Source organism: Elephas maximus, chromosome 4 (genome assembly GCF_024166365.1).
Source record: "Elephas maximus indicus isolate mEleMax1 chromosome 4, mEleMax1 primary haplotype, whole genome shotgun sequence".
Taxonomy (NCBI): domain Eukaryota; kingdom Metazoa; phylum Chordata; class Mammalia; order Proboscidea; family Elephantidae; genus Elephas; species Elephas maximus.
In genome coordinates, this window is record NC_064822.1 from 98,037,929 (window position 1) to 98,055,167 (window position 17,239).

Below are 17,239 nucleotides of genomic sequence, written 5' to 3' on the forward strand. Positions count from 1 at the left end.
AAGCTTCAAAATTTCAAGAAATTCTCACTTGTCTATTTGATTAATAAAATATAAAATGCAGTATATAACTTTGAGAAAATAAAAATTTTAAGAATAGATACATATACATACAAGAATTATAAATGTATAATAGCACATAAACATTATAAAAACAATGCACTGCTTGTATAATAGGTACAATCAAATTAGAGGTAGGTTTTTAAAATCAAATTCCAATATATCCTATCTTCTCTTGGACTATGCCCACAAAATTTTGTATTTAGTATTTAACCAAACATGGATTTTTAATATAAAATTTACACCAAATTTTTCAGAACCACTATTTTAATCAAAGCACCACAATTCAATATAAAAAAAAGTAAAGAAAAAATAAAACAAGGTAACTAAACTGTATCAGTAGGAAGTATAATGGCTATGTACTTTTTTGATGGGAATACTGATTCACCTGGGAGTTCAATAATGCTTATGTTTGTTCTGAATAAGTTTATTTTCCTAATTTGTACTTTCCCCATTTTAACATGAAGTACGCAATAGGTTTCATTGTACACTAGGATACTAAGCAGAGATTTACATGTGTGGTTATAGGCATAATATAATTATGGTCCAGTCCAAGCTGTTAACAGCAATATTATCTTGGTATAATTCATTTAAACACCTTTGTATTCTCTACCATAAATTATTATGTCCTCTGAAAGAGGTTCTAATTGGAGTCATACATCTGTTAAGTTTATTTTGAAGGCTTTGAAAAAATTAAACAGTGATTTGAATCCCTGATAAGCACCTTGAGAAAAAGGCAGAGGCATTTTGGACGTGGAAATCTCAGTAAGAAGGAGTGAAGACGAAAAGAGCACCGGTTATCTGCATGTTCCAGAGAATATCTCCTCTTTGGGGCATACTTCCCAGTACTGAATGTTCATATTACTTGAACTGGAAGACCAGTAGTCATGTGAGGAACACACTTTCCACAGAACCCTCCACATCTGCCATAGACTTTGGTTCCATCCTGAAAATAGGAAGAGGTGGAAATATAGGAGAATCCTAAACAAGCTGGTGTCTGCATGCATAAGGCAGAAAAAGCACATGTCTTGAATCATATGGCTGAAGTCATTAACTTATGTTTCCTATAATAATTGCATTTGAGGTCAAAGATCACACCATTTTAGGATTAGTTCAAATTTGCGGTCATGGAGAAGTTGAAAGGTAATTAGATGATCTGAGATTTGTAATAGCTACTTGATGATTATAAACTTGATGATTATAAACTACACTACATCTAGAAAATTTATCTGAATCCATATATTTTTAATCAATTTATTTATTTGCTTCAGTGCGTTTATTAAAACCTCTCCCAATTTGCTGTCTAATATTTACCTTACTTCATGTAAAATTCTGTTAAATGAAGGATGTTACACAAACTTAACCTAAACTGTATACAACCCATATTCTATCTTATGTACCTCAAATGCCTCATGAAAACATTAAAAACATACCCTGAAGAAAAGTATAGAAGAAGATGGTAAAATGGGGGATATGATTAAAAAGAGCTGAAAGCAGTAATCATAATTAGGAAAGGACTAAAAAGGAAGAATCTTCCCTAAGCAGAGCAGTTCATTGATGAACAGAAGAGCAGAAATGGGGTAAAAGGGGTAGTCAGGACATGCTGATGTTCTTTCCAGACTTCCCTCTATCTTTAGATCCCATGATCAAAAGATCGTGAAGACATTTTGATAGGATGAGTCAAAAATAGGCAGAACTCCCACAGTTATTGGAGAAGGTTATATATCCTGGGGGCACGGTGGTTAGAGCCATAACTGCCAACCAAAAGGTCAGCAGTTCGAATCCACCAGCCTGTCCTTGGAAACTCTATGAGGTAGTTCTACTCTCTTCAATAGGGTCACGATGAGTCAAAATGGACTCAATGGCAATGGGTTGAGTTTGGTTTTTTTTTTTTTTTTTTTTTTAATCTGAGGAAGAAGGGTAGAGAAGGAGGCCTTGGTTCCTGGGACATTTTGAGATGGAAGATTTTGAGACCAAGGACTTTTAGAGTTATCTTCCCCGCATTTCCCCACCTCCCAGCCCCCCGCCCCGCACCCAGAGGTGCTTTTAATGCTAGAGAATTTGGGTAAACAATGAAGAAGGGAATAGCTGTAAAAATTAAACTTTATATACTTTGCTGTTCTCAAAGCTGATTGTTTAAGTAAATACTTAATCTTGATTAAATTTACTGGTAAATAAAATATGCTGCATTTCCATAAACATACTTGGGTTTCACAGATCTCAGTTTCATACCAGGCAGCAGAGTTCAAAGAATGTGTCACATTCACAAGTCACATTTTTTATTGTGAATTATAGTTTTTAGCTAATTAAATAAATAAATAATCTTTAGAATAGGAATTAAATAGAAGGAAAATAAATGACTTTACTAAATGTTCATATTGACTAGTGACCACAGCCAGAGTTCAGTCTTTACATTTAAGGAAAAAATACCTAAAAGTTGGATTAAAAAGGTCAGTATATTTCATTTGTAGCCCTGGTGGCACAGCAGTTAAGAGCTCAGTTGCTAACCAGAAGGTCAGCAGTTTGAATCCACCAGCTGCTCCTTGGAAACCCTATGGAGCAGTTCTACTCTGTCCTATAGGGTCTCTATGAGTCAGAATCAACTCGATGGCAACAGTTTTTTTTTAATTTCATTTAGTTTTACATTTATACCCGCCCAGAACACATTTAACTAATCAATTTATTCCCATTCTTCTTCCAAAAACATTTAGTTCCACATATGCTAAATAAATACTTAGAAATAATCATTCTTTCTGAAAGCCTACTTAGCTTACTTACATAAGTGAAATAATAAAATTTGAAGTTCTTTAATTATTACTTAAAGCACAAATTCATAGTCCTTAGAAATAGAATGTTTCCAAGGCTATGAACGTTAGAATGTTGAATTTCATTTACAAATAAAGACTACATAAATGGGGTATAACATATTTTTATCAAAAGAAAAGGACATACAAAACATTAGACAGGCACTTTTGCCATATAGGTGAGAACACTGATAACCTAGATCCAAATTTACTCCAGGCAGAGCCATGTTCTCCAAGATGCAATAACTGAAAGTAGTAGACATTCTCTCATAAAGTGCACATTACAGTGCACCACAACAGCAGCAAGCCCTAGTGAAGCAGTGGTTAAAGTGTTCCACTGCTAACCAAAAGGTCGGTTGTTCAAAACCACCAGTGGCTCCGTAGGAGAAAGATGTGGCAGTCTGCTTCCATAAAGATTGACAGCCTTGGAAACCCCATGGGACAGTTCTACTCTGTCCTGTAGGGTCACTAGGAGCAGGAAACTACTCTACAGCAGTAGTTTTGGTACTGTGGAAAATGTGTGTGGTACAGTTACGATCCAAATAACAATGTTATCTAAAGATAGACAAAGGAAAATATGAGTACAGCCATAAGTAAGTAGTCCTAATTCTTGAAGAAACTTGGAAGGATATTGTTAAATGACAAATGGCTCCTGGGCCCACCCTCATCACCAAGCAGAAGCAGAAAAAAAAAAACAAACCAAACCAAACCCATTGCTGTTGAGTCGATTCTAACTTACAGCGACTCTCTAGGAAAAATTCATGCCTCAGGAACATAGTTTATAAAGAAAATGTTCTACATTCTACTTTGATGAGTAGTGTCTGGGGTCTTAAAAGTCTATGAACAGCCATCTAAGATACTCCACTGGTCTCACCCCTTTGGGAGCAAGGGAAGAATGAAGAAAACTAAAGATGCAAGGAAAAGATTAGTACAAAGGACTAATGGACCACAACTACCACGGCCTCCACCAGATTGAGTCCAGCACAACTAGATGGTGCCCAGCTACAGCTACTGACTGCTCTGACAGGAATCACAATAGAGAGTCCCAGACAGAGATGGGGAAAAATGTAGAACAAAATTCTAAATCACAAAAAAAAAAGACCAGACTTACTGACCCGACAGAGACTGGAGAAATCCTGAGAGCGTGGCTCCCAGACTCCCTCTAAATTCAGTAATGAATTCACTCCTGAGATTCACTCTTCAGCCAAAGATCAAACAGGCCCATAAAACAAAACAAGATTAAAGAGGCACACCAGCCCAGGGGCAAGGACTAGAAGGCAGGAGGGGACAGAAAAGCTGGTAATAGGGAACCCAAGGTCGAGAAGGGAGAGTGTTGACATGTCGTGGGGTTGTTAACCAATGTCATAAAACAATATGTGTACTAACTGATTAACGAGAAGCTAGCTTGTTCTGTAAACCTTCATCTACATTTCAATTAAAAAAATTCATGCCTTGCTTTGAAATGCTGTCAGAGGAAAGGCCTGGCAATCTACTTTTGAAAAATCAGCCATTAAAAACCCTATGGAGAACTCCCTATAGAGTTCTTCTCTGACAGACATGTGGTCGCCATAAGTCAGAATGGACTCGATGGCAACTGGTACTTGAAGACTAAGACCTATAAACCTTTAGTAATAAAGTGCAAATAAAAACACTCCTTCCTTCTGAAGTGGCTGCATCTCCAGTCACTAGTCCTAACTTGAGCTAGGAAATATTTATATTCCCTGGCATTTGGTATTTCATGTTTAGATATCTGTAGTCTGCACACAAATTTGTGTGTGTAAAACCTACATATATACATATTAATTAAAAAAAAAGATTTCACAATTTCATATTAATTAATGCTATGCCTCAATTCTTTAGTCATTAAATTATTGATATAAATCTAAGGCAGAGGACCTTGAATGCTATTTCAAAGCACAGAAGTATTTCAAGCTGACTTTGTGGCCCAGCAGGACTTACTTGTGATCTGTGAATGACAACAGAGGCATAACTCCCTTGAGCAAGCCATTTCGCTGTGCTGGATATCTTCATCCCAGTTTCTGCCAAATTAATACTGAACTGTCCCTGGATTGTAAACAAAATGAAACAAAATTAGATGGAATTCATAAAATATTTAAGAATGCGTTTGGCTGGAAACATCTGAGTGTGACTTACATAAGAACGGCTCAGTTATTTTCAAGGGTCTTCCTTTATAAGATGAAAGAATGTTGATACAACCTTACCCTAAAGAAAATGAACCAGCTAAATTTTTTAAAATTGGTTACAAATATGTTTTCTCAGTTACAAGAGACAACTGAATTAATACCACACAATGTTATTTTTGCAAAACTGACTCTGTCCAACCCTCAGATACTAACACTCGACAATAGAGCTAATGGTCCTATACCTATAAAAAGTCCTGACAGAAGGGGTGTTGATAGGGACTAGCAGACTATCATTTACCGAGTGACAATTTTGGGCCCCTCATTGGTAAATTCCTGAGAATTTGCACACTGTTAAATGTATTTTCAAGAATCTTCTCTTATTGAGGCCCCTTTTGTGATATTAATTCCTAAGTCACCATACAAAACTACCGAATGTAGTGGTACTGCACTGGTTATTATGTCCTTTTTAAGTAGACAGAAGTGTACAGGGACATGTAATGCCACGCGGTTTACACATGTTATGGTTTGCGGGCCCCCTAGTGGCTTTATGATCTAATTATTTTCAAGTACATGGACCTTTTTGTGTCAAAATATTTCAGACTATCTTTGTAAATAACTAAACTTTAAATACCCATTGACTGAAAAAATGGGTAACTAAAATGGGTAAAATCTGTATCATTTTGAACTTATCTTGCAGGAAAAATTACACACTGAAAAGGAGAGCCACCGTCTAAGATAAAACCATTGGTCTCTTCCTGTCTGAAGCAAAAGAGAGTGAAGAAAACCAAAGACTCAAGGAAGCAATTAGTCCAAAGGACTAACGGCCCACAGGAACCACAATCTCCTCTAGCCTGAGACCAGAAGAACTAGATGGTGCCCAGCTTTCACTACCAACTCGGCTCTGATCAGGAACACAACAGGAGGTCCCAGCTACAGTGGAGAAAAATGTAGAACAAAATTCAAATTCATAAATAAGATCAAACTTAGTGATCTGATAGAGACCGGAGGAAGCCCCGAGAGTATAGCCCTAAGATACTCTTCTAACTTGCAACTGAAGCCACTCCCAGAAGTCACCTTTCAGCAAAATAATTAAAAAAAAAGAAAATAATAATAATAATAGACAGACCTAAAAGAAAAACAACACCTGTGAGGAACGTGCTCCTTACAACAATCAACTATATGAGACCAAAAGGGCAACATGTGCCCAAAAACAAAGATAAGAAGGCAGGAAGGGGCAGGAAAACCAGATGAAAGGAAACGGGGAACCCAGGATGGAAATGGGGAGAGCGCTGACACATTGTAGGGATTGTAGTCAATGCCACGGAACAATTTGTGTATGAATTATTGAAATGGAAACTAATTCACCATGTAAACTTTCACAATAAAAGCACAATAACATGTTAAAAAAGTAGAAATGCATGCTTATTTAGCCTACGGACAATGCTCAATACGTATACAAACTCAGAGCAATGTCTAGGCATGCTTAGATATCATCACAATACCCAAATGGTCGACGACGCATGAGTCTTCAACAAGGCTATGATGAAACTGAGGGTTATATGATGTGAATTAAAATATTACTTTGCCATGAAAGCAAAGGCTAAAAATATATATATATTTATAATATGAATTATTACTATTGCTAAAAAACAAGATATCAGTTTAGTTTATTAACATCGACTTCTTAACAATCTTATACTTACATATATCTCATTTAAAAACAAAATAAGGATTCAATCACATTTATAATAAATGACAATATATGGAGGATTTTCCATAGCAAATATAATTAGTTTTAGATAAATTTCCAAGAAAATTTCTTATTACATCCAGCATCACTTGTTTAGAATATGACCTGCATGTTTGCTTCATTGCTGTATTCCCAGAGCCAGAGTAGGACCTAATTACTCAATAAGTGTTTTTGAATGGATGAATTAAGCACATTATAAATTTTAAAGTATAGCATTATAAAATTAAACACACAAAACTTTTCAGACTCCACGATAATGAATGACATTAACCTACCCACACGTGTACTTTATTTTGGCAAATACTTGAATGAAAAGAACTAATTCTTGGGAAGAATTTCATTTCACTTGGATCAACAATCGATGATGTCCATGGAAGCAACAGTCCAGAAATCGAATGATGTATTGCATTGGGCAAATCTGCTGCAAAAGACTTCTTTAAAATCTTAAAAAGCAAAGACATCACTTTGATGACTAAGGTTCACCTGATCCAAGCCATGGTTTTTCAATTGCCTCATATGCATGTGAAAGCTGGACAATGAAAAAGGAAGATAGAAGAATTGATGTATTTGAATTATAGCGTTGGAGAAGAATAATGAATATACTATGGACTGCCAGAAGAACCCACAAATCTGTCTTGAAGGAAGTACAGTCAGAATGCTCCTTAGAAGCGAGGATGGAGAGACTTTGTCTCACTTGCTTTGGACATGTTATCAGGAGGGACCAATCTCTGAAGGACATCGAGCTCGCTAAAGTAGAGGGTCAGCGAAAAAGCAGAAGACCCTCAACGACATGGCTTGACTGCAACAATGGGCTCGAACATGCCTACTGTTGTGAGGATGGCATAGGACTGGGACACATTTTGTTCTGTTATACACAGGGTCACGATGAGTTGGAGATGACCCAACAGCACCTAACTTTCTACTACTTAATACTTAGTTAATCTGATACAGGTTTTGCTCTGGATACCTCTAGCCCACATTCCCTCACAAATAGACTTCTCATCAAATAAAATTCCTTTAAAATGGAAATATACTATTGGAAGGAGGTTTTCTGTGACTGACCACTTACTGAATGTCCAGGTTGGGCAATGTTGTGTTTTCACATTATTCTGTTGTCCTACTGTTCCATTCATTCTCCAACTCTCTGCTCAATGTGGCTTGGAAGCATTCAAATGTATACATAATGGAAGTGAAAGAAAATATCAAGCCACTGAGACACTTAGGTGGTAACTGGCACAATCAGTAGGGTCTAGAAATACCTATTGCTCCATTTTTCTGGATTAATTTTCATGACTTTTACTTTGGTTCTTAGCCTTTGTTTAAAAAACTATAAAATACAGTCTCAGAAAATGATTAAAAAATTCATTTTAAAATTGGAATAATGTTGATAGAGGTAAAAATACATTTCATTCATCTGTTCAAAACTAATTGAGTGGCAAACATGGTACCAAGTACCGCGGAAGTTCAGGAATAGATCCCACTCTAAAACTGGTATATAAAATAACATATGTACATAAATAACCATAATGCAATGTAGAGAATTACAGGTACTGTAAGGAAGGTGATGATAAATTCCTATTGAAATTTGGAAGTATTAAATAAGTTTATAAATGCATTAATTCCAATATTTCACTTAAGATTAATATTTAAACTTTCTTAAACCTAATCTTTAACTTGAAAAACCAAGTCAACATAAGAGCTGCTGGAAAAAAAAAATTTTTTTTTCAAAGTTTGCCTCCTCTTCTATTCTCTGGAAATTTTTTGGAAGAGGCCATTATAAGAAGTAAAATTTCAGTAACCAAATCAGAAATGAAAGGTAAGGTGATTGAAAAGACCTGGGAATTAAACAACTGGAATGTCTGCCCTTGAGTAATTCTCTGCATCAAAGAATAAATTAACAGATCTCTAATTTGCCTATGGAGTTAAGAGAGTTAAAGGTCCAAAAGAAGCTTATGATATGCTTGAGAGCAAGGCCAGACTTACACTTAAATAAAGTACAAAGTTGTTTCTGTTACTAAAAACAATGGGAACTTAGCACCCAGTAATGGAACTGCAGAACACCAAAGATACAAAGATCTTAAAAAGAGCAGAGAGAAAACACCAATTACCTCATTTATGAAACAGATGTAAGATGACAAAAGGAACAATATCTGTATTGTTTTGAGAGATAATAACTTTCAACATAGAATTCTACACTCAGCTAAATATCTGCAGACCAAAATAAGAACTGATGACAGTATAAAATAATAAGAACGACTAATTTGAAGGGTTTAAAAAAAAAAACACTCTCCAAATAAGTCAGTTGGTCGAACTGTGGTAGTTTGTCTGTTGTAATGCTGGAAGCTCTTCCACCAGTATTTCAAATGCCAGCAGGGTCACCCATGGTGGACAGGTTTCAGCAGAGCTTCCAGACTAAAACACACTAGTAAAAAGGACCTGGCGATCTACAAGCTGCTTCCTCAAAATAGAATCAACTTTATTGACATGGACAGATTAAAGCTTTTGGGACCTTCATTTGCTGAGGTGGCATGACACAAAATGAGAAGAAACAGCTGCAAACATCCATTAATAATTGAAACATGGAATGTACGAAGTACGAAAATTGAAGTCGTCAAAGATGAAATGGACTACATAAAGGTCGATATCCTAGGCATTAGTGAGCTGAAATGGACTAGTATTGGCCATTTTGTATTGGTCTATTATATGGTCTACTATGTCAGAAATGACAAATTGAAAAGAAATGGCATCGCACTCGTCGTCAAAAAGAACATTTCAAGATCTGTCCTGAAGTACAACTCTGTCAGTGATAGGTTAATATCCTTATCCCCGCAAAGAAGACCAGTTAATACAACTATTATTCAAATTTAAGCACCTACCACTGAGGCCAAAGGTGAAGAAACTGAATATTTTTAGCAAAGTCTGCAGTCTGAAATTGATCAAATATGCAATCAAGATGCATTGATAATTACTGGTGATTAAAATGTGAGAGCTGGAAACAAAGAAGAGGGATTGGCAGTTGGAAAATATGGCCTTGGGGATAGAAATGATGCCAGAGACCACATGACAGAATTTTGCAAGACCAACATCTTCTTCACGGCAAATACTTTTTTTCAACAACATAGATGGTGATTATACACGTGGACCTCACTGGGTGGAAAACACAGGAATCAAATTGACTACATCTGTGGAAAGAGCTAATGGAGAAGCTAGTTATTATCAGTCAGAACAAGGCCAGGGGCTGATTGCAGAACAGACCATTAATTGCTCATATTGTTAAGTTGAAGTTGAAGTTGAAGAAAATTAGAACAAGTCCAGGACAGCCAAGGTACGACCTTGAACATATCCCACCTGAATTTAGAGACCATCTCAAGGATAGATTTGGAGAACTGAACGCTAATGACTGAGAAACAGACAAGTTGTGGAATGACACCAAGGACATCATACATGAAGAAAGAAAGAGGCCATTAAAAAGACAGGAAAGATTAATAAGAAACTAGTTTTCTCTGTAAACCTTCATCTAAAGTACAATAATAAATAAAAAAATTAAAAGAAAGGAAAGACCAAAATGGTTGTTAGAAGAGAGTCTGATACTTGCTCTTGAACATAGAGTAGCTAAAACGAAAGGAAGAAATGATGAAGTAAAATAGCTGAAGAGAAGATTTTAAAAGGCAGCTCAAGAAGACAAAGTAAAGTATTATTATGAAATATGAAAAGACCTGGAGTCAGAAATCCAAAAGGGAAGAATGTGCTCAGTATTTCTCAAGCTGAAAGAACTGAAGGAAAAATTCAAGCCTTGAGTTGCAATACTGAAGGATTCTACGGGGAAAATATTAAATGACACAGGAAGCATCAAAAGAAGATGGAAGGAATACACAGACTCACTGTACCAAAAAGAACTGGTTGACATTCAGCCATTTCAGAAGATAGCATATGATCAACAACTGATGATACTGAAGGAAGAAGTTCAAGCTGAGCTGAAGGGAATGGTGATAAACAAGGCTCCAGGAACTAACAGAGTACCAACTGAGCAGTTTCAACACACGGATGCAGCTCTGGAGGTGCTCAATTATCTATATCAGAAATTTGGAAGACAGCCTCCTGGCCAACCGGCTGGAAGTGATCCATATTTGTGCCCATTCCAAAGAAAGTTGATCCAACAGAATGCAGAGATTATGGAAAAATATCATTATTATCATACACAAGTGAAATTTTGCTGAAGATCATTCAAAAGCAATTGTGGCAGTACATCAACAGAGGACTGCCAGAAGTTCAAGCCGATTCAGAAGAGGACGTGGAATGAGGTATATCATTGCTGATGTCAGATGGATCATGGCTGAAAGCAGAGAATACCAAAAAGATGTTTACCTGTGTTTTATTGATTATGCAAAGGCATTTGAATGTGTGGATCATAATAAATTATGGATAACATTGTGAAGAATGTGAATTCCAGAACACTTATTGTGATCATGAGGAACCTGTACACACAGTAAGAGGCAATCATTCAAACAGAACAAGGAGATACTTTGTGGTTTAAAGTGAGGAAAGGTTTGCATCAGGGTTGTATCCTTTCATCATACTTATTCAATCTGTATACTGAGAAAATAATCTGAAAACTGGACTATATGAAGAAGAATGTGGCATCAGGATTGGAGGAAGACTCATTAACAACCTGAGATATGCAGATGACACAACCTTGCTTGCTGAAGGTGAAAAGGACTTCAAGCATTAATAAAGAGGATCAAAGATGACAGACTTTAGTATGGATTACGCCTCAACATAAAAAAAAAACAAATCTTCACAACAGAATCAATAAGCAACATCATGATAAATGGAGAAAAGATTGACATTATCAAGGATTTCATTTTACTTGGATCCACAATCAATGGCCATGGAAGCAGCAGTCAAGAAATCAATTGACATATTGCATTGGGCAAATTTGCTGTAAAAGACTTCTTTAAAGTGTTAAAAAGCAAATATGTCCCTTTGAGGAGTAAGGTACACCTGGCCCAAGACATGGTATTTTCAATTGCCTCATATGCATGTGAAAGGTGGACAATGAATAAGGAAGACCGAAGAAGAACTTGATTCCTTTGAATTATGGTGTTGGTGAAGAATCTTGAAGATACTATGGACTGCTAGAAGAATGAACAAATCTGTCTGGAAGAAGTACAACCAGAGTGCTCCTTGTAAGCAAGGATGAGGAGTGACATGGATGGAATTGTGTCCCTCAAAAATATGTGTACCAATTTGGCTAGGCCATGATTCCCAGTGTTGTGTGACTGTCCACCATTTTATTATCTGATGTGATTGTCCTGTGTGTTGTAAATCCTATCTCTATGATGTAAATGAGATGGGATTAGTGGCAGTTGTGTTGATGAGGCACAACTCAATCTACAGGATTAGATTGTGTTTTAAGCCAATCTCTTTTGAGATATAAAAGAGAGAAGCGAGCAGAGAGTTGGGGACCTCATACCAGTAAGAAAGCAGCGCTGGGAATAAATTGTGTCTTTTGGGCCTGGAGTTGCTGTATGGAGAAGAAGCTCCTAGACCAAGGGAAGATTGATGACAAGGACTTCCCTCCAGAGCCAGCAGAGAGAGAAAGCCTTACCTGGAGCTATCACCCTGAATTCAGACTTTTAGCCTACTAGACAGTGAGAGAATAAATTTCTCTTTGTCAAAGGCATCCACTTGTGGTATTTCTCTTATAGTAGCACTAGATGACTAAAATAAGAAGACTTCCCTTCGTCTCAATTACTTTAGACATGTTATCAGGATGGATGAGTCCCTGGAGAAGGACATCATGTTTGGTAAAGTAGACAGTCAGAGAAAAAGAAGGAAACCATCAATAAAATGGATTGACACAGTGGCTGCAACAATGGGCTCTATAAAAATAGCAATGATTATGCAGATGGCATAGAACCTGGCAGTGTTTCATTCTGTTGTACATAGTGTCACTTTTAGTTGGAGCCAACTTAACAGCACCTAACAACCCAACAACAATTTGGAAAGGATATAAAACAATATGAAATTAAAATACTAGACAAAAGTTATATAAGATGAAGGGACGATAAGAATTAAGGCAGTCTAAGAACCTTGTAGAAAACCCTGGTGGTGTAGTGGTTAAGAGCTACAGCTGCTAACCAAAAGGCTGGCAGTTCAAATTCACCAAGCACTCCTTGGAAACCCTATGGGGCAGTTCTACTTTGTCATATAGGGTTGCTATGAGTGGGAATCGACTCGACGGCAACGGGTTTTAAGGAACTGTATTGTTTGGAAAAAAATAGAAATAAGCTACCTTTGACTTTGCTAAGTCAAGTACAAAAATCCTTATTTCAAATCCTTGGGTTTTAATAGTCCCTCAAGTACAGCAGACAGAACATTACCTCAACACTAAGTGTAAGGGAAACAGGATAAATCCAGGGCCCATAAAGGATTAGAATATTTCTAAAAGCATAAGCTAGAAAAAAAATATCCCATGAAAGTTTGTTGGAGATGTCTAGAATAAGCAAGTCCAAATCTCCCTGAAGAAACATAACCCCAAACATAGTCTCAAGGAGTTCTTTCAGAAAAATTCCCTAGGAATATGAGACCCCCATTTTAAAAAAAGTTAGATACTGATAGTCTTTATATAATAGAATTAACAAATACAGTGTTTCAAAAAAAGCATCCTTATGTGTTTAAAGAAATAAAAGAGAGAATGAAAATAGGGGCAAGTAGTAAGACACTATAAAAAAAATCAGGGAGATTATTAAAAATCCAAATAGAAACTATCTAAATGAAAAATATAAATTTGAAATTAAAAGAAAAATATGTTAAACAACAGATTACCTATTAGATAAAGACAGAATTATTGAACTGGAAAATAGATCAATAAATATCATCCAGATCAAATAAATTCATCCAAATTGCAGTACAGATAACAAAATAAAAATAATAAGAGAGATGAAGTAACATTTAGTGAATAGCTCTAATTGGCTTCTAAACAAAGTTCCAGAAGGAGAAAATTGAGTGAATGGGGGAGCAAGACAGCTTAAAAAAAAAAAAAAAAATAGCTGAGAATTTTGCAGAACTGGTAAAAACATGTTTCCTCCTATTACAGAGTCAAACAGAATCTCAAGATTGATAAATTAAAAGAAGTTAATGACAGAGTGAAATTACAGACTGACAAAGACAAAGAATTCAAAGCATTCATAGAGAAAAAAATTGGGTAATTTACAAAGGAATTACAATTAGATTTATAAAAGACTTTTTAAGCAATGGAAAACACAAGACAGTGGGGCAATATCTTCAAAGTACTGTGAGAAAACTAACAATCATGTGGGCATAACAAAGATTTTTCAGGTAAGTAAAACAGAGGAAGTATATAGCAAGCAATAATGTTTATTGAAAGACCTAGAAGTAGTCCCCAAAACTTTAATTTTGATTTAAAAAAAAAAAAAACAGAATTTTTCATGAAATTTGACAAGCTAGAACTCATTTGGACTAAAAATGGCCCAAGAATAAGCAAGCAAAAATTGAACACATGAAGGGCGCATGCCCTACAACATATTAAAGCATCGTAAAGCTCAAGTAATTTCAGCTGTTATTTACAGAGTCAGGAAAATAGGTCAGTATTATATTTCATATAAAATTCCTATAGAACAAGAAACTGAAAACATCCAAATGTCTACCAATAGGAAAACAGATAAATTGTGTTATAGTCACACAATGGAAGTCATACCGTTGAAACGAAAAAAAATGGCAATTAAATTCAACGACACAGAGAAATTGCTACAAACAAAATCCTGGGAAAAAGGTCCTGGGAGAGAAGTCACATATTATAGTATACATTATATAATTTTTAATGGCAAAAATAAAAAATATATTATGTAAACATGCATATAGCCAAAAAAACCAAACCCATTGCCATTGAGTCGATTCCGACTCATAGCAACCTTATCCCAGAAACCCAGTGCCGTCGAGTTGATTCCGACTCATAGCGACCCTATACGACAGAGTAGAGCTGCCCCATAGTGACCCTATAGGGCAGAGTAAAACTGCCCCATAGGGTTTCCAAGGAGCAGCTGGTGGATTCGAACAGCGGACATTTCGGTAAGCAGCCGAGCTCTTAACTGCTGTGCCACCAGAGCTTCCCAAACATACATCTGGAAAGTAATAAAACAAACAAAAATAATAAAGCAAATGCATGATAAAGACAAAATTTAGTGTGTGGCTTCCTCTGCTTATAACTCGTTGCTGTCAAGTCAATATCAACTCATAGCAACCCTATAGGACAGAGTAGAACTGCACCATACGTTTCCAGGGAGCGGCTTGTGGATTCCAACTACTGATCTTTCGGTTAACAGCCTGAGCTCTTAACCACTGTGCCACCAGGGCTCTACCAGTTGTAGGTAAGAATATAAAATAGAGGAGAATCATATAGGAAGATATAAGTTATAATGATCCACTTCTTGGGTTGAGTGATTGGTTTATGTGTGCACATTATATTATGATGTTTTACAATTTCAAAATGTGTTGTACATAGTTTATTATTTATGTTATCTGTAAATTTAATGCAGTTGCAATAAAAACTCCAGGAGTCTCCAAAAGCTGAAAAAACTCATTAACCTTCAATGGAGGGACAAACTGTAGAACAAATGAAAGACATCCATAAGATGGACTACTACTCAGCAATAAAAAAGAATAAAAATATATGAAACAACATGGAGATGAATCTCAAAAGCATTATGTCGTGTGAAAGAATCCAATTTCAAAGTATTATACACTATATGATTCCATTTATATGGCATCCTAGAAAAGGCAAAACTATAGCAAACAGAGTTTGCCAGAATTGAGAGAGAGGAATTGATTACAAATAGGGAGTGTGAGGAAGTTTTTTGGAAGGTGATATAACTGTTCTGTATTCTGATTGTGGTGTCGAAAACATGAATCTGTACATATATTAAAATTCATAGAACTGTACATCAAAAGCATATTTAGTTTATCTTATTTAATAAGAGAAAATTGACAAAAGCAATTAAGGAAAAAGAAAACTCTATGGGGCAGTTCTACTCTGTCCTATGGGGTCGTTATGAGTCAGAATAGATTCAACGGCAGTGGGTAGACAACATAATCAAGAGGGCATATCTGATAGATGATGATGATAGACAGATACAGAGGTGGAGATATAACACTACACCTGATAATAAAAAATACAGATTCAAAATATTTAACAACTTGCTCTGAACACTCAGAATGGACTCTGGCCATGAACCACTGGCATCAGCTGAATATGATTATTTCTCTGGCACTGTCTTAGTCATCTAGTGCTGCTTTAACAGAAATACCACAACTGGATGACTTTAACAAAGAGAAGTTTACTCTCCCACAGTCGAGTAGACTACAGGTCCAAACTCAGGGCATCAACTCCAGGGGAAGGCTTTCTCTCTTTGTCGGCTCTGGAGGAAGGTAGTTGTGATGCATCAGTCTTCCCTTGGTCTGGCAGCATCTCAGAGCAGGAACCTCAGGTCCAAAGGGTATGCTCTGCTCCCAGTGTTTCTTTCTTTGTGGTATGAAGTCCCCCAACTTTCTGCTTGCTTCCCTTTCCTTTTATCTCTTGAGAGATAAAAGGTGGTGCAGGCCACACCTCAGGGAAACTCCCCTTATATTGGATCAGGGGCATGACCTGAGCAAGAGTGTTACATCCCACCTGTCATGGATTGAATTCTGTCCTCCCCCAAAAACTTGGTTGGGCCGTGATTCCCAGTGTTGTGTGGTTCTCCTCCATTTTGTGATTGTGGTTTTATGTTCAGAGGATTAGGGTGGGATTGTAACACCACCCTTACTCAGTTCACCTCCCTGATCCAATGTAAAGGGAGTTTCCCTGGGGTGCGGCCGGTACCACCTTTTATCTCTCAAGAGATAAAAGGAAAGGGAAGCAACCAGAGAGTTGGGGGCCTCATACCACCAAGAAAGCAGCGCCAGGAGCAGACTGTGTCCTTTGGACCTGGGGTCCCTGCATCTGAGAAGCTCCTCAACCAGTGGAAGATTGAGGACAAGGACCTTTCTCCAGAGCCAACAAAGAGAGAAAGCCTTCCCCTGAAGCTGACACCCTGAATTTGGACTTTTAGGGTATTTTACTGTGGGAAAATAAACTTCTCTTTCTTAAAGCCATCCACTTGTGGTATTTCTGTTATAGCAGCACTGGATAACTAAGATACCACTGTAATCCTTTTTAACCACAGGCAGAGATTATGACCTATAACACATAGGGAAATCACAAAATGGAGGTCAACCACACATAGCCTAACCAAGTTGATACATATTTTGGGGGGACACAATTGAATCCATTAAGTCAAGTAATCAAATATTAATTACAAATTAGCAAGAGAGATTCAGTTTGTTTTTAATTTTTGTAGCTCTGTGAAAAGTACAAAGCATTTTACTTTACTTCACTTTTGACATATGTATTCTAAAGTCATATCACACTCCTTAACTTTAATATA

The 17,239-nt window shown here is 36.6% G+C and overlaps 1 protein-coding gene across 1 annotated transcript in view; it reads right to left on the bottom strand.

The window, feature by feature from the left end:
- Positions 1-913: 913 nt before the first annotated feature.
- Positions 914-17,239, bottom strand: part of ADAMTS20 (ADAM metallopeptidase with thrombospondin type 1 motif 20) — a 212,744-nt gene continuing 196,418 nt past the window's right edge. Inside the window, exons 38-39 of the mRNA XM_049882873.1 lie at positions 4,821-4,925; positions 914-1,003 (exon numbers count right to left, since the gene is read on the bottom strand). Of these exons, the coding sequence (XP_049738830.1) occupies positions 914-1,003; positions 4,821-4,925 (195 nt within the window). The remainder of the gene's footprint in view (positions 1,004-4,820; positions 4,926-17,239) is intronic.